Source organism: Parastagonospora nodorum, assembly GCF_000146915.1.
Source record: "Parastagonospora nodorum SN15 chromosome Unknown scaffold_7, whole genome shotgun sequence".
NCBI classification, from domain to species: Eukaryota; Fungi; Ascomycota; class Dothideomycetes; order Pleosporales; family Phaeosphaeriaceae; genus Parastagonospora; species Parastagonospora nodorum.
This window is the reverse complement of record NW_001884555.1, coordinates 574,951-594,300: the sequence shown is the minus strand read 5'-3', so window position 1 is coordinate 594,300 and position 19,350 is coordinate 574,951. Positions and strand designations below refer to the sequence as shown.

The 19,350-nt window shown below is 53.0% G+C and overlaps 8 protein-coding genes across 8 annotated transcripts; 3 read left to right on the top strand and 5 right to left on the bottom strand.

Moving 5' to 3' along the window:
* Positions 1 to 2,134: 2,134 nt before the first annotated feature.
* Positions 2,135 to 3,187, bottom strand: SNOG_05050 (hypothetical protein; the record flags this gene model as incomplete). The annotated part of the gene is made up of 1 exon (XM_001795410.1): positions 2,135 to 3,187. The coding sequence occupies one exon, from the start codon at positions 3,185 to 3,187 to the stop codon at positions 2,135 to 2,137; it is 1,053 nt and encodes a 350-aa protein (XP_001795462.1).
* A 622-nt stretch (positions 3,188 to 3,809) lies between these two features.
* On the bottom strand, positions 3,810 to 5,302 carry SNOG_05049 (hypothetical protein; the record flags this gene model as incomplete). The annotated part of the gene is made up of 3 exons (XM_001795409.1): positions 3,810 to 4,255; positions 4,297 to 4,922; positions 4,974 to 5,302. 3 exons carry the CDS (start codon positions 5,300 to 5,302, stop codon positions 3,810 to 3,812), a joined length of 1,401 nt encoding a protein of 466 aa, XP_001795461.1.
* Positions 5,303 to 5,896: 594 nt separating this feature from the next.
* On the top strand, positions 5,897 to 8,200 carry SNOG_05048 (hypothetical protein; the record flags this gene model as incomplete). Its single annotated transcript, XM_001795408.1, has 1 exon — positions 5,897 to 8,200. The coding sequence occupies one exon, from the start codon at positions 5,897 to 5,899 to the stop codon at positions 8,198 to 8,200; it is 2,304 nt and encodes a 767-aa protein (XP_001795460.1).
* Positions 8,201 to 8,490: 290 nt separating this feature from the next.
* Positions 8,491 to 9,030, top strand: SNOG_05047 (hypothetical protein; the record flags this gene model as incomplete). Its single annotated transcript, XM_001795407.1, has 3 exons — positions 8,491 to 8,686; positions 8,949 to 8,980; positions 9,016 to 9,030. The coding sequence occupies 3 exons, from the start codon at positions 8,491 to 8,493 to the stop codon at positions 9,028 to 9,030; spliced, it is 243 nt and encodes an 80-aa protein (XP_001795459.1).
* A 2,085-nt stretch (positions 9,031 to 11,115) lies between these two features.
* Positions 11,116 to 11,740, bottom strand: SNOG_05046 (hypothetical protein; the record flags this gene model as incomplete). The annotated part of the gene is made up of 2 exons (XM_001795406.1): positions 11,116 to 11,275; positions 11,334 to 11,740. 2 exons carry the CDS (start codon positions 11,738 to 11,740, stop codon positions 11,116 to 11,118), a joined length of 567 nt encoding a protein of 188 aa, XP_001795458.1.
* A 135-nt stretch (positions 11,741 to 11,875) lies between these two features.
* Positions 11,876 to 12,921, bottom strand: SNOG_05045 (hypothetical protein). The gene has a single exon (XM_001795405.1). It carries the CDS (start codon positions 12,834 to 12,836, stop codon positions 12,354 to 12,356), a length of 483 nt encoding a protein of 160 aa, XP_001795457.1. The 5' UTR covers positions 12,837 to 12,921; the 3' UTR covers positions 11,876 to 12,353.
* Positions 12,922 to 16,403: 3,482 nt separating this feature from the next.
* Positions 16,404 to 17,546, top strand: SNOG_05044 (hypothetical protein; the record flags this gene model as incomplete). Its single annotated transcript, XM_001795404.1, has 1 exon — positions 16,404 to 17,546. One exon carries the CDS (start codon positions 16,404 to 16,406, stop codon positions 17,544 to 17,546), a length of 1,143 nt encoding a protein of 380 aa, XP_001795456.1.
* A 448-nt stretch (positions 17,547 to 17,994) lies between these two features.
* SNOG_05043 (hypothetical protein) lies at positions 17,995 to 18,776 on the bottom strand (the record flags this gene model as incomplete). The annotated part of the gene is made up of 3 exons (XM_001795403.1): positions 17,995 to 18,111; positions 18,169 to 18,582; positions 18,720 to 18,776. The coding sequence occupies 3 exons, from the start codon at positions 18,774 to 18,776 to the stop codon at positions 17,995 to 17,997; spliced, it is 588 nt and encodes a 195-aa protein (XP_001795455.1).
* Positions 18,777 to 19,350: the final 574 nt, after the last annotated feature.

Sequence of the window (19,350 nt, the reverse complement as noted above, 5' to 3'; positions counted from 1 at the left end):
CTGCTAATAATAATAAAGAAGAGGTTAATAATAACTTTAAAGAGCAGCCTCTACGTTAGAAGAAAACTCTAAAAACTTCTAAGTTAAGAGTTAGCGCTGCTAAGGCTAAGAAGAAGAGATTAGCTAGAGTTAGTAGTAAAGAGCTTAGAAAGAACCTTACTTCTATAGCTGCGCGTAAGAAACTTATTATTCTAAAACTTAGCACTAAGGCTTTAATAAATACTAAGACTAGAAGAGCTAAGGCTAGTAGCCAAGAAAAGCTTATTACTATAAGCTAGGTAGTACGTTATTATAGCTTATTATTATATCTAACTACTTACTATACTTAGCTGTATCTCTAAGATAGATCTATTAATATTAGAAGTTAATAGAAATGCTTATTTCTAAGGCTCTGCTTAACTACCTTATTAGAGAGATTACCTAGTAATATAGGCCTAATTTTTAATTTTAGAGAGTTATAATTAATATAATTTAAGAGGCGTTAGAGGCTTTCCTTATTAGTTACTTTAAGAGTATATTATATTATACTTTAATTAATATATACTAATATCTCTAGACTATAATATTAATATAATATATGCTAAGCGCATTACTATTTAGAAAAAGAATAGTAAGCTTACTATATACTACTACTAGAAGCTACTTATATTAAACCTATTTATAAGCTATACTAGCAGGTACTTATATAAGTATAGAACTAAAACTTTATATAAAGTATAGTAAGCTTACTATGCGCTATTATAAGAAGCTACTTATATTATTACTATTTCTAAGCTATAATAGTAGGTACTTAAATAAGTATATAAAAGTCTCTATAAGTCTAAATATAGATGCAGCATAGGCGCTAGCTACTTTCTCTATATAATTAAGAAGTTTAGAATATAAATATGTCTCTACTATAATAAATAACTATAATAACTATTACGTTGCTAAAATATTACTTCTACTATAAAGAAAAAATTGCTAACTAAGACTTATATATACCTATATACTATAAACTTAACTATAACTTAAATATTTCATCAACTATAACCTAACTTATACCTATTCTAGCTAGAAAGTTTAGGTATAGGTTAGGTCAATTTAGGGTTTATATTACATAATACTTAACTATAACCTAACCTATACTTATTTGCCACCCTGCGCACGGGCACGTTAAGGTAGCTTAGGCGTGTCACGTAAGGAGTCGTTCACAGCCCCACAGCCCCTAGCCTGCTAAAAACCTCTCTTCTCGTTGAAGCACGTATCCTTGTTGATGGCCTGGCTCCTTATTAATCACGTGTACGTCTGATTGCCTATAACTCCGTGAGGAGTCGTGGAAGGAGTCGTTCACAGCCCCTCGCCCGTTGAAAAGCCTCTCTCCTCGTCGAAGCCCCTAACCCGTTTGAAAACCCATCTCCTCTTTGAAGCACATATCCACATCAATAGCCTGGCTCCTCGTCAATGGCCTAGCTCGTTGATCACGTGAACGTCTGATTGCCTATTACTCCAGAGTCCCTAGTGATTCGGCCCAACAACAAGCCTTCCGCTCACTGGTCAATCACTAGGCATCAGGGCTGTTCTCCAGAGAAAGCTTTTCTTAGTAAAGCGTGTAGTTTTGCCTAGGACGCAGTAAAAGATAGCTTGCGTTGATGCCTCTACAGATTATGAACCTTCGGTGTAGGTTTTCAAACCTTCCGAGGGGGACGGAAGGTTCAAAAGAGGTATAGCTCATTAGCTTCTTGCTCCGGTTGGCTGTTTAGGACTGACATTCTAAGGGGAAAACTACGGGTCTCTGAAATCTATGCTGAATCAGCAGAACCTCAGGCTCCATTTGTACCGTGGAACACCTGCATGACCTTCCTCGAAAGGCTTTGAAGAACAGCCGTATTCATCGCCACAATATTACATTCGACCATGAAACATAAACCGGATCTGGTCAACGCTGAGCAGTCCGTAAGCTGTAGGGTAACACAAGTTTGTTAAGGAATACTGACGTCGAGCCAAGAACAACATCACACTCAGCGTCAACTTCACCAAACCGAATGAACAGCCTACACACCTCCACACACATGCTCAGAAGACTCAAACCAAATCACAAAAACCGCCACCATTAACATCCAGATCACATAAAATGGTATAAACTATCTCAACACTACCTCCCCCCTTGTCCTTCCACCCCACCCGGTCTATAAGGCAAATACGCATCCCCCACCTCCGCCCTAACCTCCGCCCCATCAATTTCCACCGGCGCAACGGGCTTCCTCGCCACCCTCCCCGTGCCATCCAACTCACTCGCCTCCGCGTAATGATACGCCGCATACCCTTGTCGTTCCGCGTCCGTAGCATCAAGTTCAGCGTTCCACTCGGGAGTTTCGCTGAGCTTACCGGGCACAGGAGCGTGTTTCGAGTCTGGCGATGAAGCGTGTGCGGCCACAATGGAGCCAGATGGCCGGGTGTCTTTTTCCTCAGCCATGTTTCGCGCCGCGAGTGCCATGGCTGCTTTCTTTTGTTTCCGGCGGCGGTAGAGCAGGGCGAAGGCGAGGGCGCCGATGATGAAGACGAGTGGGATCACGGTGCCTATTGCGGCTTTGGCGCCTGTTGATAGACCTCCCCCATTGCCTCTAGATCCACTTCCATTTGATGGGCCTGAGCCAGTGTTCGCTGGTGAGTTGCCTGACGCGCTGGCGGATCCAATGTCGCTAGCTTGGTATCGCAGCTGTAAGGGTGTGATGGAAGCAGTTGCGCTCGCGGGCCATTGTCCGGCTGTGTAGACTTTGTTCTCGTTTTCTTCGGCGTCGGCTTCGCCGCATTCTAGGATGGGGAAGGAGCCTGTGGTGCCGACGCGGCAGCCTCCTCGTCCGTCTCCTTCGAAGCCGGGGGGACAGCAGGACAGTCCTGTCTCACCTGATACCCATTGGTCGCCGGTGGTTGCGGTTGAGACTGCGGACCATGATGATGGACATGCTGTGGCGGGGGAGTAGAAGGCTCCGGTGCTTGGATAGACGTTTGGCGTCACCCATGGCATACATGCAGTGTTTATCGAGAAAGGAAGCGGGTCACCATCTTCTTTGCCAAATACACACATCTTGCCCCACTCGACCGCGTTGTTGAGATTGCGCAAGGTTTGGCATGCTGGCGGAGGCGCGGTCTGGTAAGCCGGTGACCATGTTCGGCGATTGCTTCGTGTGTCGGTAGTTGAACTCATTCTTGACGATACGAAGCTGTTTCTGTGACCCAATTTTCGTCAAGAGAGATATGCGATAGATTCGACAGACGGTGGTAGCGAGAAAGTGGAGTTGTGGGAACTACATCCATATTCCCACGAGCCGTAAATAGAACCGACATGATGTATTTCCAAGCCAGGCACAGCCTCGCATTGACCCACTCTTCCCATCTATCCGTTGAACTCCTCCCGCGTTGCAATGTTCATTTCGATGACGGTGTGGCAAGACTAGTAGTTAATAGGTCGCTGGCTTGCACTCCACTCGTGCTAAGCCACTAACACCACTCGGCTGCTGGGCACTTTAGCCCGATGGATATAAGAGTCGTACGCGTTGAAGACTCACGGTAGCAATTGCCGAGTCGTCGGCAGATTGGCGAGACTTGGATCTCAAACTGTGTTGGAAGATCGCTGGTCTTATGCAAACAAAGCCACCGAGATTCGTCAGCAAGAAGTCTGGGGCATTAGTATGAATGTGAACTGTTTATATTATATTGGCTGTTATACATTGTATAATTCCTATGTGATTCGCAGTCCAAGTATTTCAAATATTCGTTGGTGTTGCTGATGTCTTGCAGACCTTTCTACTGCCAGTATCTTTTCCCTTTTATGCCTTGTAACCAGCGTCCGCGAGACTCTCCTTCAAGCTCTGAATTGCGGTGGTGATATCTGGCCTCTCGGGGTCTGTCACGCTCACACCCATGTGTCCAAAGCGGATGTACTTTGTCGCAATCTCTTTGTGCAGTCCACCAGCGAAGATGACGCCCTTCTTTAGCAGATTGGGGAGAACATCGGGAGGAGTGAAGCCGTCGGGTAGGTAGATGGCAGTCATGCCATTTGCCTGGTTTTCAGGCTTGGATGCGAGTTGCTTCAGGCCGAGGTCGGCAACGGCCTTCTTGACCTTTTGTGACGCAGCCTTGTGGTCGGCAAAGCGTTGGTCGAGCGGGCGGGACAGAATCTGCTTCAGCGAGGTGTCGAGCGCGTGTACCAGTTGTGGCGAGGGAGTCGCGAAGTATGATGCCTTCTTTGCCTCGTAGTTTTGCATGACTGATACTGTTAGCCATTGACGCGTCAAACGTGAAAGTTGTACGTACTTGGGAGCCAGTTCTTCCATGAGCCAAAGTAGGAAGTTGGCCTGGTCTTCCTGGCCTTGAATCTCTCAATGGCACGGCCAGAGACCATCATGATGCTGAGACCAGCGGGGCAGCCGATGCCCTTCTGCGAAGCTGTGAGAACAGCATCGAGCTTCCAGTCATCGAAGCGGATCTCCTCTGAGCCGACACTGCAGACACCGTCTACAACAAACAAAGTCTCGGGGCTGACGCGGTGCACAAGCTCGCTCAATGCCTTGAGCTCGCTGAGCACACCAGTGGAGGTATCGACATGGGTGACAGTGAGCATCTTGTACTCCTTCTCCTTCAGCGCCTTCTCAACTTCATCAAGCTGTGGTCGGTCGCCAATTGGCGCCTTCAATTGTGTCGCCTTGACGCCATAGGTCTCGAAGCAGTCGGTGAACGAGTCTGCAAAGTAGCCAGTGTGGAGGACGAGCACCTCATCGCCGGGCTCAACTAGATTGGCTGCGACTTGGTCCCATCCCAGTGTACCGGAGCCGGAGATGACGAAGGGTTGCGAGGCGGGATCGGTGGTCTGGAAGAGCTTGCGCAAGTTTTGGAGGACCTCGCTGAAGCAGTTTACAAAGGGCTGGCCGACATGTGATTCACTGCGGGTCTGTCAGTACAAGCTGTGCGAATCACGGAGCCGCCAGAGGTACCTGTAGTGGCTCATAGAGTCAAGGACTGCATCGTCAAACTCAATTGGCCCAGGAATGAGCAGCGCAGGGTGTGGTTTCTGGTTTGATCGCGACATCTTCTTGGGTGGTTCCGGTTCTGGCTCTGCCTTCGTTACTACTGGTGGTTCAATCTTCTTTTCTTGAGGCTTTGGTTGTGGCTTCGGTCGCTTTACGTTTCCGCTTCCGTCTTCAAATCGCGAGCTTCGTTCGGTGGAGAAGGGGGTGTTCAGTTCGAGGAACGGCTTGGAATCCAAGTGCTTGGAGATCTGATCTATGCGGGAGCGCGCATTGGTTCGTGACGTCGGTGCCATGCGGGGCAACAGCCGGCTGTTCACGGAGTTCAGGAGCAATCTTTGACCCCGGGTCCACATCCGGTGCTCGGAGACGTGCGATGGGCGTGGAATTGATCGAGTGCCTCGGGACACGTGCTGCTGCAGACGCAATGGATCTGGAGAGCAATTGGAGATGCTGCGTCTCACTGAGGCCTGCAAAACGAAATTTGGCTACTCTTTGATTGGATGATTCTTCGATGCCTTGTCAGGGGCAATTATTGTCAGGCCAAATCTCACGGTCCATCCAGCGGACTTTTGATGGCTACTTAGTCAGGCTATATGCCACCGGCTGGTCAATGAGCGCCGGTAGCGGATCGGATATGAAACTGTCATCACGTGGTCGAAGCTTTGCAAAACGGTCGCGCCAGGGTCCGCGCGCTAGGCCGCGAACCATTCCTAGCAAGGGTGTTTGTTATGATTATGATCCACTCTGGGATCTCCGCAGCAGCCAGTCGAGCATCAACACCCCCATCACCATTCACGCCTGTTCGTCACATATGTCTTGGTCCAAGCAGTATCACTCGCAATCAACATAAACCCGAGCTTCCTAGTGAAATATACTTCACCGCGACAATGCGCCTCACGCGCGCCGCACAGCGCGCCCAGCAGCCGGTAGAGGAGCCCACCCTCGACGCGGCCGATGCCTCCGAGGAGCGCAGCCCTTTGAACGAGATCACGCCCAATGCATCGCCCGAACAGGTGGACCATGCAGAGGATGCGCCCAAGAAGACGCTCACAAGAACCAAAAGCAAGAAAGGCGGAAAGAAGGGCGCAAGGGCCAAGAAGGGCAAGGCAGTAGAGGAGGAGGAACAGGTGCCTGTCGCCGACGAACCTCTAGCCGTAGACGACGCTGCGGTTGAAGCCGCAGTTGAAGAGCCGATTGCAGAGCCTCCACAAGGTGGGCGCTCTATGTCCCATGCCCCTCTCACCACCACTAACACCACGTCAGATGCAGCGCCAACTGCCGTTGAGGATGAGCGCCCCGCAAGTCCAGCGCCGAAGGCTGTCCGCCTCACTCGACGTCAGCTAGCAAAGCAGGAGGAGGAGATGCGACAGTCGCAGCGCGCTCAATCTCCGCCTCGGCCTGAACCTGCGACGGAAGATGTCGCACAATCTCCAATTGAAGAAGCGCATGAAGAGATTGCCCAGAAGGAAACCAAAGAAGAAACCACTACAAGAAATGACGAAGAGATCGCGGTAGAGACTCAGCCAGAAGAGACAATTGAGCCTGCAGAGTTACCACAGGATGAAATCGCCGCGCCAGAGCCAGAACTACACCAGCACACCGACACAGTCGAGCCGGGTCCAGTGACCGAGGATACGAGCGCTGGAGCGGAAGCAATTGAGGTTGCCGAGACAAACGAGACGCAAGCTCCCGAGTTGGCAGAAGCCCAAGAGACACAATTATTGGCCCAAGACCCCAAAGAAGCCGAACACATTGAACAGGAATCTGCTACGCCGTCAGTCGAAGTCACGTCCGAGCCGGAGCCAAAGAGTCTTGCAACCGAGAGGCCGACCGAAGTCACAAGCACACCAGCATCAAGTCGTACACCGAGTAGGCGCACCTCACGAAGCGCTTCCAAATCACCTATGCGCATTGAAGAGTCGATAGAGGCCTTGGACGCGCTAGAAGAAGCATTGGAAAATGTTGGCAAGGCAGTTTCGCACTTTGACTCGTCGACTGAAGAAAAGTCACCGCGCAAGAAGGCCTTTCCAAGAGATGCCACCGCTCCAAGCGCACGCGCAAAGACGCCACGAAAGACACCCGTGGCCGCGAGAGTCTCAAGAGCCCCCAGTGCGGCTCCCAAAAGCATGAAGCCGGCGGCTACTGGGATCGCGCGTGCCTCCAGTGTTCGTGTCGCACCTGTGAAAGACATCAGGAAAGATTCAACAGAGACGTTCGATTACCTAGCATCAAAACGCCGGCCTGTCAGCGTATCTTTTCCTACGCCTCCGCCTCCGCCGAAGGGACGAGCTCCGACTAAGCCGACTTTCCAGCTATCCAGCGAGACGGTAGCCGCGAAACTGAAGGCACAGAAAGAGGAGCGATTGAAGCGGGAGGCGGAGAGAGAGGCAGAGGGCGCGCCAGTTAAGCAACGGCCGATCAGCATGCCTCCAGTCGCGAAGTCCACCAAGGCTCCTACCAAGGCGAACTTCCAGCTCCCAGGCGAGGCGATTGCGGCCAAGCTCAGAGCACAGAAGGAAGAGCGAGAAAAGCGAGAAGCCGAGAGTGCGCAAGGACCACAGCCAAAGGCTCGACCCGTCTCAATTTGCATGCCACCACCAACAGTGAAGTCCACAAAGCCTCTCACAAAGGCCACCTTCCAGCTTTCAGGAGACGCAGTGGCTGCCAAGCTCAGGACGCAACGAGAGGAGCGACAAAAGCGCGAAGAGGAAGCCGAAGCCGCAAAGAAAGCCGCTGCCTCCAAGCCTCGACCGACAATCCGCAAACCAGTCGCCTTACCAACTCGAGCAGCACCAGGTGTAACAATCCCACCTCCACCGCCTAAATCCGACTCCCTCCAACCCCAACCACCTCAGCGCTCCACCTCCCTCGCCAGCAAACGCAGCAGCATCCAGCTCTCCCGCTCCGTCTCCGACTCCACGAATGGGTCGAACCGCAACAGCCTTCTCATCGCCAAGGCAACGGTCACGCCCGTCGATGCGGTGCAGCAGAAACTCAAGGGCAGAGAGGTCTTCAATAGAGACAAGATGGAGAAGGAAGCCAAGGAGCGCGAGCGCAGGGAGAAGGAAGAAGCAGCCAAGCAAGCGAGAGCACAAGCAGCAGAGCGGGGACGCATTGCGTCTCGAGAGTGGGCGGAGAAGCAGAGGCGGAAGATGATGGATGCGGTGCGGTCCAAGGCGGAGGCTGCGTGATTGTGCTTGATTCTTGTCGATTTTTGTTTCTTTTGGATACTCGGATTCGGGCGCGGGGTTTCTTGTGCACACTCTTTTTTGGGATGGGTCTGGTGTTCTTCTTCCTTGTTCACCACTCTTCTAGGGCCAGTTCTGGAGTTTTAGTTTTGGATACCATCTGTCCTTTTTTCTCTAGCGTCTTCACTGCGGATCAGATATATATCCTCAGGCGTACTTTTCTACATACTTACCGTCTCTACTGTCAGTACAGTCAATATGGTCATTTCAATACTTTGCACATTCCACCCATCATGCCCGCACCAATGTCCTTACAATTCCCGCATCGTGCTCTCCACGCTCATCCAATGGCTCCGGCGGACATGCCCGACACTTTCGCGCCTAAAGTAGTTTCTTCGGCCCTTTCGTCGACCGGGCAGCGCGCCGTGTCCCAATGCAGTAATTTCGAGCTCGAGGTGTGGATTGCAGTGGGAATGTTGGCCGAAACCTGTGAGTTGAGGTGGATGGCTGTGTGCGGGTGTTGGAAACGCGCTATTCCGGCCACTCGCTGGGGGATTTTCTGATTAAACTATTGGACTGGCTGGGCGGACGCAACTTGAAAACTTCGTGTACTGTGTGCCTAGTAATGAGTATTCCTAGAGGTGGGTGTTGCAGTGTCACAGTGGTGGCGAGGATGTATGATGCAGGCTTTTGCTGTGATTGGTTGGGAGCATGGAGGCGTCTGGCTTCTTTGCTCGATGGTACAATGCAGGTCGTCTGATAATTGTTCTACCAGGGGCGAAGGTAGGTTTGCCACAAAGCTACTGAATCTCTGGTAGCTCAGTGCTTTCTAAACGTGTTCATGACTGTGCAAGAAATTCGAGTACTCTTCCGTCAGATACCAAGCTCTTTCGGTGAAATCCTTTCGGCGAAGCTGAATAGATGTAGCATCGAAAAAAATAAGACTTCTCCTCACGGCATTTGCTTGCGATTCATCCTCTCACATTATCTCGAACCTCGTCGGGTCATCTCGGACAATGACATTCAAATATATCGATACCTGTTCCTGGGGTTAGAACAAACCGGGCACAGTCCCACGCAGGGCTCTGATCGGCAATCATTACCCTAATACAGAGAGTGGTGATGGAACGCCGAGCGTGAAGCGAACGCCTGACTCGAGAGGCCTCCCACCACCAAGATATCGCTTAATGTCAGTGTTGCCAATCCTGAAGTGTGGCTCGATACTGCGTCCAACTCCAGCGTCCGGCATTGGTGGAGCGAATTAGGCCCAATTTCAATTATCTCGGTCCAGTGCTCCGAGCAAAAGCAAATAACGTCGAGATCTTGATCTTGACGCCATCACCGCACAAAACCGATAAGCGAGGTGTGCTGATAGGTCGTGGGTGCTTGTTCCGGCAATTACGCACAGTTGGGCTTGACGCTTTCCTTGCTTTTCAGCATTGGGCGTGCCTACCCGCCTATATGTGAGGAGGGAGGGGGTGCCTGACGATAAGAAAAGAATGCCAGAATGTGTAGCTGTCATTCGCCGGCAGATCAACCCATGCTCACTCGATGAGATGAGATCGGGAACTCGGGTTGAGCCGAGCATGGCGTGAGTAGAAATGTATCTGAGACAGGACAGATGTCACACTGCGTCGCTTCGTTCCGAGCTGTGCAATCCCGAGACGATGATCACGGTCAATTTTGGGTAAATCCTGTTGCAGCCTGCATTGACGACGCAATTTGAGAAACCTGTCCCTTTCCCAGAAGAACGTTGTACTGCGTAAACGAGGTTACCATGACCAGTAGACACCGCTCTTTGCTAGAGGCCGTCCGGAAATATGTCATGACACGCAGAGTTGACTAGAGAAGAGCGCTTGGGCGTCATGAGGGCCTTGACGAAACCTCGTGGCCTCAAGCGATGCAGACCGCCCTTATGGTCGAGCAACTGCGAACTCTGACGATCACACATGATCTTCCCGTCGCCCACGATACCGATTTCGGGCCTTCACGACTTGCTAAACGCCTCTGCTATATGGCGGTCAAGCACCAGTAACCTAAAGCGGCTGTGAGTTCGCATGCTCGAGTCGGCGTTGTTCTGGCCAGCGGTGTTCGGAGCTCCTTGAGCCTCAAAGAGCCGCATGGCGCCATAGGCATTGCGTTTTGGGGCGGTAAGGCAACCGTCGGGGACCGCATGAGGTCTCCGGGCAGTGGGCAAAGTTCTGTTGAGATGCGCGTGAAACAGGCACAAAGCGCAAAACGAGGATGCGCTGGCGTTTCGTGCCTGGATATCCCGCAACTGCGTCTCGATCCAAACTACCGCCTCATCGTGCCCGGCGCATCGGTCCTTTGGTGATCTTTGAAAAAACTCTTCACAGCGTCGTGCTTGCGGATCGCCACGAATATCGCAAATGCAATTGCATTGCGATGGCGGCAGCTTGAGCCGAGCCAGTGTTCCAATCACGGAGTCGTCCGGTCACGCCTTGGTGGTCAGAGTGTCGAAGGACGCCTCGGTCACACAAGCGACGACTAAACACCGAACAGGCCTGAAGTCTGAGCTGATGACATAACGCGCCCGGTAGTCAGGGATGGCCTCAAGTGTCGTGATTGCTCGGTCGGGGCCCGAAGTTGATTTCCGGCAAACAAAAACATAGGGCAGTCATCTCCGGCTTGGTGTAGTGGAGACGATGTTGAGCAGCACGGATATAGCTCGATAAGCGATAACAGCAAGGCACACCGTTCAGGAGTCGCGCTGGAAAATTCTTCAGACGAGGCTGCACGGGATGATCAGAACGCACCACGACGGGGAGATACGAGAGGACGGAGGACGGTCGCTCATGTTGCGCCATATCATCCGTCGCATGACGAGACCAAGCAGCGTGGGATATTTGCTTTTGCTTGGGGAGAGGAGAGGATGGTCCCTGCACTTGCCATCCATGTCATTCGTTCCGTGCCGTCACAGATGCGGGGAAGCCAAGCGTGAATGGCCCACTTGCACCGAACTTGGCCAGTTGCGTGCTGTGAGCGATGAGCGTGCAGACGTGGCTGGCCAATACGCTGAGGCCCTGCAGGCGCTGGTGGAGGGGTGGAGGGGCGTTGCTGCAGTGGAGCGTACCAAACGTCTCTACCACCTACAGGGGACCGGCGGGCGATGCACTTTGGGGGTGCCACGCCGCCGGGGACAGGCTCTCTTGTGTGTGTTGGGAAGCTCAGTGTGCTGCCCATCATGCAATTTGCCTCCCAGCGGCCTTTCTTCGTCGCAAAGCCATGTCTGTTGGGCGTGGCTGCTTTCTGGATCGCCGCGAGGAAAAATCTTCCTGGTCTGTGTGCTGCAATAACACCTGTGTACAGTGAGACTGTGCCGCGTCTCACGGTTCTGGAATTGCGCCTTCTCGCTTGCAAGAGCTGAGAGTCTAAGGGCGCCACAATGATAGGGGCGGACAGAGTGCTGGGCCTGGAGCGCATCGCTGTGGAGCGTCCCGAGGAGGTCCCGAGAAGGTTTGTGGGTGGCTGCGTCTCGTGGGACAGACAAGTGCGGGAGTCGATGATGCACTTTGCAGCCATCACGTGTATTGAGGGGTCCGGCGGGCGATCTGCAATGACAGTGAGACATGTCGGGGGAGGACAGGCGGCTGTGGAAGGCCGTCATGCAGACATGCAGACATCTAGTGGTGGAGCACGAAGAGGGGAAGTGTGTCATGCTATCGCCAGGCACTGAGCCTGGTCGTTCCTTCCATTTGATGGCGCCGCAGCGACTACGTAGTTATGGTATGAGACGAATTGCGGACGCGTCATCAACGACGTCCCTGAGAGTGAGATGAATTTCCATCCGTAAAAGCTTCCAAGCTAAAAGGTGATGCCGCCAATCACCTGACCTGACCTGACCGCGAATGCTTCCTAGAACCCATGCAGCCCTTGCTGCAGCTATGTGATATCGAACAGTAAAGAGACAGTTATGCTTTTAGTCGTACACCGCCGAACATGTAACAGCGTGAACATATGAGAAAGTACATGTGCGAAACGTAGTGCTGACGCTTCCGGTGGTATGCAGTAAGAAACTCCGTGAGCCACGCCGGGCTTTGTGCGGGCAACTGCCAGACACAATGCAGGTGAGAATAAGCAGAAAAAGTGACAACGCCTGCTGGTCATGATCGTTCAGTCCGGAGTAGGACGTCGTCTAGTACTGGGTGTACCTTCGCTTGAGGTCTCGTGTTTGGTCGAACGATCGCATGTAGCTGTTCAGCTGACTTGCCGCCTGTTGCGAGACGCCGGCTTGGGTCTGTGACGAGGCTGATGCAAGTGATGACCTTGACGAAGAAGGAGTCAGGCTTCGCTGTGGTGCTGCTGGCCTTGGTGCTGCTGTGGGTGGTGCGAAGTAGGAGCCGTTGGCAGTCGGATAGTAGTGGTAAGGGCCGGCTGGTGCAACATCGAATCCTTTGGACCTTGATGGCGCCTTGTACGCCGAGAAGTTGACTGCGGGTGGGAGGTAGAAGCCGTTGCTGGAACTTGATGTGGACGAGGCCGAGGAAGAGAGTTGTGACGTTTGGGTGCGACCAGCCTTCTCCAGATCTGCTAGCCTACACGCCTGGCTGCAGTACGCAGAAGGCTCAGACATCTGGCGGTCGCACGAGAGGCAGTAGTCGTTGCTCCAGGAAGCCATTGTAGAGAGGATGTGAGAATGTTGGATCGAATAATCGATCCGGGGAGGTGATATATAAAGTAGTGGGAGCTGACGAGGCAGTGCTCAGCTGAGTGGAGGATGATGTGACGGATGCTGAGCTGTGGGTATGGTGGTCGATAATATTCGCCTGAAGAGAGACGTGAGGGTGTTGAGCAAGATGTAAAGTTTCAGATTAGAGTCATGAGATGGGTATTTGAGCTCTTGAGCGGAAGGGCCGTGTGGAGACGGGAGCGAGGAGGATAGTCTTATGAACCGTGCCTGAGGTGCACCCGGGCGGACAACCTTGTTGGCTGTCCCCACGCTAACGCGTCTCCACAGGTGAAGTGAGCAGGGGCCCACACGTCCTCTGCATAGCCAAGCCCCAGGCTAATCATTTTCATTGCCGCTGGGAGCGCGCGAGCTGTCCTGCACCTGTCTGCACCCCTCTCGCTCAAAGCGCTCTAGCCGGCTTGCGCATGAGCGTCGTCTGCGTTCGCATGCCATTCGCTGCGACATGGATTTGCTTGGCCACTGCGGTGCTGCCAGCTCAACGCGAGATTTGCGCTCTTCCTGCAGCATCTGAGGGCCTCTTGAAATGGTGCCGATGCGATGCAGACTGCAGAAGGGTTTTCGGCCGCGGTGCCATGGCAGGCAGCTAGATAGTGAAGACACCATCGCTGGAGTGGGTGACACCATGAGCAACCTCTTCATGACGAAATTCGCTAGCAGTCATCTGCCTCATCCGGCGCAGGGCAGGCCAGATGACTGACAAGCAAAGGTAGGTACAAGCCCGCCTAATCCAGCATGGCATGAGTAGAAAGGGAGGCAAGATATCGGTTTCATAGGTCATCTGCTGGACGCACCACTCCCCACGCAATCCTGGACTACGCTGTGCGGCCATCCGTGGATCTTCGTCTATCGTCCGGCTCATACACAGTAGTTGCGCGTTGCGCGTCGCGCGATATGCTCGTCTTGGGCTACCGCTATTCTTCACAGTCGCTGCAGCAGACCAGCTTCCGTTATCTTCGTCATAATGTCGAGCGAAGGCATGATCGCTTGGTACAGGCACGTCTGACATCGGCCCCTGCAGGTCCTGTCACTCTCGTCGTAAGCACCGTATTGCGCGCACAGCACAGGGAATGCTGAGTGAGGAAATCCAGCCTCGTGTGCTTCATGGGCAGGAATGTTGTCAGCCATACTGTTCATGCGCCGTTCCTAGCCGAAGTATACCAGCTTGAACTAGTATACAGCTGATGCGTGTCGCGCCTCGGTAAATGTCGTCGTTATCAGTTTGCGCTTGAAGTGGTCGCTCGCTCGGACAACCATTTGCTCCGGGGCTGTCCGCAAAAGAATGCCGACACCAACGAACGGCTCTCTATGTTGCATGAACCGATCTGCGCTTTGGTCGCTCAAATGGAATTGCCGCCATGTGTGCGTCCAGTACAATTCCTCAACACAATCTGCGTCCACTTTCCTTGACGGTCAACCCATTCGTCGCCGCAGCCGCGCAAAAATTGCTATCCGAGCGCATGGAGGACCTCAAGAGTCAAGACTTCGCTTGCCGCTCAGCGCTTCAAGCGACCCTTTCAATCGGTTGTGCACAGGCCGACCTGGACCCTCTCTTGGGGCCTGTCCTCTGATTCAGGCATCCAGCGAGGGCGATGTGCTTCTGATCGGTCGTCAGAACGCCAGTTCAGTCACGCTTTCTCCTAGATCCAACAACCCGTGGACTGCGTGATAGGCTATTGACTTCTCCAAGTACTAGTGACGCCTCGCCCAGCACGCTGATGCTTCCATGCATAGCAGCAACAAGCGAGATAATCATCAAGCTTGCTCATTCACTGTGTTACCAACCAGAGCAGGCAATTGAGCTGCAGCTCGCATCGTCCAGCAGGGATCTGCAGGGTGTTCTTGTCCGACGCCATTGAGTGACTTGCAGATGCACTTCACGTCGCCCGTTGCATCGACGATTGTATTGGCTGTGCCCGCCCCCACGTTGCTTTTTCCAAGGTCCAGCACGACACTTGAAGTCAACGGCGGAGTCGTCATGGCGACATTGGCAGGAACAGGAACTAGGCTTACCCTGTTCATCCTTATCTTGAACTCCATCGCGTGTGACCAGGGACTGTGATATCTGCGATTCCTCCTCTACTCATGAGCTGCCCACTTCGTATTGCAACACAGACCCCTCTCTTAACCGAACCGAGCTCCAAAAACAGATGCTGGCAACCGTGCGGGACAGAGCGGGCCCAGTTCTCCACCTACCACGGGCACCATTCTCGTTTCGACTGCGATTGCGACATGTCAAGAGCAGGGACCATAAACATCGCAATATTCATGCAAACGTCTCCAGATGCGACACACGGCTTCGTGCAGATCCCCTAGCTCTTTCGATACATGGCATTGCAATGCTCCCAAGCCTTGTGTCTTCGTGCTACACAATCAAAGCGACATGACCAAGCTCTGTTCCTTGCCGGAGTAGACATCAATTGCGCCCGACAGTCTGGACCTCCTCCGCCTCCTAAATTGTACAGTGCTCATCCCGCGCTGCATCATCTTGCAGCCTATAGCCCTGCTATCGACAGCGAACGGCATGCACCGTATATTGCCTCATCCTCTGGGGACGTCGGAACACAACTTCCTTGGCCGCATGGAGCTTCATGCAGAATGCTCAACTACAGATAACATACAGGCAACATCCCATACACACAGGGACGGCGAACTCGTGTTACTGAGCAGCAATCTATCGTGAACGATGCACGGTGCGTGACATATCTCGTTTCGGAAATCAATAGGCAACCGCCTCGCCTGAGGACGGCCTGATCCATGAGGTCCATCTCCCGATTTTATGGGCCCCAAATCGGCCCGTCTAGCGGCTACAGCGGTGGAGTGAGCGGCTGGAGCCTTTGTCTACGGAAACAGGAGCGGTCCGCTGAAGGGCTATCCCTTGCAGTAAAATCCCAAGATGCGCAAAGTCTCAAGCAAACTTTCATCATGCAAGGAGAACTTGAAGCATTTTCTAACTCAGCCTTCCACGTTACGATGAGCTCAGATTTTAGCGTCGTCGGTTGACGACCCGTGTAGGCGAATCCTCATTTGAGCGCGACCACCATATTTCGCTAGGTAAGCAATTGTGAATGCGCACCAGGCAGCAGCGAAATTCGTGTCCGCTTTGCACATGCGCGAAGTAATCTAATAGTCTCTAGGAGCACACTAGGACGTTTGTGAAGAAGCCTGAATATCTTCAGCGCTGTGAGATATCTCGCCTACTCTTGCAAAAGTTTTTAAATATATCCAGGCTATCTCTTAACCCTTCTCGCTGGGTGGACGCGGACAGGAATTTTGCCGGAGCCTGGTGTGCGTCCTAATTACAGCATCGGCCGTTTGCTTCGCAACAATAGATCGAACATGATGATCGTCAAACTTACCCCAACGGTGGATCGCCTCGCTTACTCAAGTGCTCAGAAAGACCTCACCTCATCTAAAACTAACACATCAAATCCACTAATCCAGACATCGCGCCGCACCAATTGAGCATCCAGGCACGTAATCGATAGTACCCTTACAATGAGTGCGTCACCGTATAGCGCAGAGCTCCAAATTGCTCTCGATGCAGTCCACGCAGCATCTCTCATCACCAAATCCGTGCTGCGAGAGCTCCAGAACAACGTTGGTGCTGAAACAAAGGCCGACGACTCGCCCGTTACCATTGCAGACTTTGCTGCGCAGGCATTGCTCATCTCCGTGCTGCATGCTGTGTATCCTGACGACAGCTTCATTGGGGAGGAGAGTGCTGATGCGCTGCGCCAGAATCAGCCGCTAGCGGACCGTGTTTGGCAGCTTGTGCTACGCGCCAAAGAACATGCTTATGCACAGCTGGATGGAAAGAGCGAGTTGCAGGGCGCTCCCAGAGCACAGACGTTGGCTTTCCCCGCAAGCAAAGAGGAGATGTTTGAGCACATTGATCTAGGCGGGAAAGGAGAGGTCACGGGACAGGGGAGAGTCTGGGTCATGGATCCGGTGGATGGCACCGCGACTTTCATGCAGGGGCAGCAGTACGCTGTTGCGCTCTGTTTGCTCGTCGACGGCGTGCAGCAAGTCGGCGTCGTTGGATGTCCGAACCTCGCGTTCAATGTCCGCGGCTCACTGCGAGAAACTCCGATCCACGAGGACCAGGTCGACACGACTGGCTACGGCGTTATTCTCTCGGCTGTCAAGGGTCAAGGCACATACGTCCGCTCGATGCAAGAGTACCGTCTTGGACAATCACGTCTTGTCGACCTGACGTCCCTCCCGCCGAAATCTCTTCCCGACCTAAACTTCGTCGAAGCTACCATCGGCAAAACCTCGCTCTCGCAGACCGAGCATCAATCCGTCGCGGAAGCCCTCGGTTCCAGCTGGCCTGGCACCGTCATTTGGTCACAGCAGATGAAGTACGTCGCACTCACCCTCGGCGCTACAGACGTGCTAGTCCGCATCCCCAAGACAGCAGCGCGATACACATACATCTGGGACCACGCGGGCGGGCACATTCTGTATGAAGAAGCGGGTGGGATGATCCGGGACTTCAACGGCAAGGCGATTGACTTCGGGCGCGGCCGCCAGATCAAGGGCGAGGTCAACTTCGGCATGATTGGCGCCATGCCTGCGGTCTTCGGGGACGTCGACCGGGCCGTCAAGGACGTCCTCGGACGACGAGAGGCTTCATGACAACGTGATTGTCACGCATGGCTGCCCCCGAACGTTTCACCCGGGCGCGCGAAGGATTTGCTTGTACCACGCTGTCGTGGTGACACAGAGCCTCACCGGATTGTTACACCATGTGGGGTAAGTCGGAGGACGAATAGGATAGCATGAGCCTCAGCTGAGATACAGGGCTGCCCGCTTACAAAAGTGGAGCGGCCTTGTCTTGCATGGCTACACAAGAATGAGAAAGAAAGATATGCGTGGGATTTCCAGAGTCTAAGCCATGGACGTTTTCACCTGCATGGTGTGTGTAACTGTGGACAAGGCAGTGTCCTTTGGATAACTGACCCATCCACTCAAAGTGTTCGATTCATCCGAGGATTTCATGCCCTATACTGTGACACCAATTCTTCCCCAATTGCCTGCACGCCGTCCCTGCTGGGCCGCGTGAAGCCGGCACCTATCCTGCCGCCTATGATACACCACCGCCATTTTTCCGAAATGACACCTTTTCCACCGCGACGTTCTCGTTGCCTTCTGCGTCTTTCCTTAGCTGGTAGACGTAGAGCACAAGCACATCGCCCTGGACCTAAGTCTGAGGTTAGCAGGCGAGGTCCTCCAAATTGCATGTTGGGCCAGAACTCACATCCATGAGCACAAAGCTCGGTGTGGGGTCTTCGTCCTCCGTCCACCATCCCGTCGTCATAGCCCCCGTTGCACTCCCCGGGTTCACGAAGAACTTGCCTTCCATCTCATATGCCTCGAACTTGTGCGTGCCGCCCCAGAGCAGCACGTCGACGTCCATTTGCCGTGCCGCAATCAACAGACTATCACCATCGCCTGGTGGTATGATGGTATGCCCATGTGTGAAGCCTATACGCAGCGAACCGTGTGTGACGACCTTTGACAGCGCGAGGTTGGGAGCTTCGACGTCGAAGTCGCCCTTGACAATTTGTAGATCTGGCGCGATGGCGCGCAGGAACTCGTAGGTTTCGCGGTCGGTAATATTGCCCAGGCACAGGATCTGGCCAATCTTTCCCGGCGCAAGGAGCTTCTTGAACTGTTGACGTGGTAAGTGGCAGTGCCTGTGGGGAGCTGGCTGGTGTGCTGGCTGAAGCGTACCTTTGTCGGTATGTCCTAGGAAGCCTGTAAGTTTGTGAGGTCTAGCATTATTCATGTGATTCTGCAGAAGCTTACTGCTGCTCTGTCTGGTATGAACAGGTCGCCGAGGACCAGCACTAGTCGCGACGCCATTGTGGCTGCCTAGTCGGGAGCTTTGGAGGTTTGAACAAGTGTACACCCGAGCGCAGTGTTGATCAAGGCACTCTGACAATTATGAGTGTCTTGTCAAAGCTGTAGCGGCAGATGGCGAGGTTGCGACGTGGAGTTGTGGTTGAGCTTGGGGAAGCTGTCGGGAAGGCGGTGGCAGAACCCTGCGAGCTTGGCAGGAACGATGATGCAACTTGACTCTCCACACGGACATGTCGACCACAACAAGCACAACACTGTTCGGAAATTCGAACCTGCAAATCTCTGGCACTACCGAGTGCTTCTATCGCGATTGTAGATGGATTAAAAGCTTGGTCTTGGCGGAAGACCTGGTTCTCTGGAAACATGTCATGACGTCCATCCAAGCACAGCGACTTCTCAATGTTTCTGATTGAGGGCATCTGAGCCATTCTCCAACAGCAGAGCTGACTGGGTTTGATACAAATCCGGCAAGCACAAATTCTTTGTGTTCTTTCAATTCGCCATCTTCTGAGCCTCGATTGCCCTGGTTGTTACGATTGCTTCATGCATCACACTGGTCAGAATAGGCGTCGCAGCA

Excerpts from the sequence above, each read along its gene's own strand:
- SNOG_05045 (XM_001795405.1), bottom strand. The coding sequence starts at position 12,836 with ATGGCTTCCTGGAGCAACGACTACTGCCTCTCGTGCGACCGCCAGATG.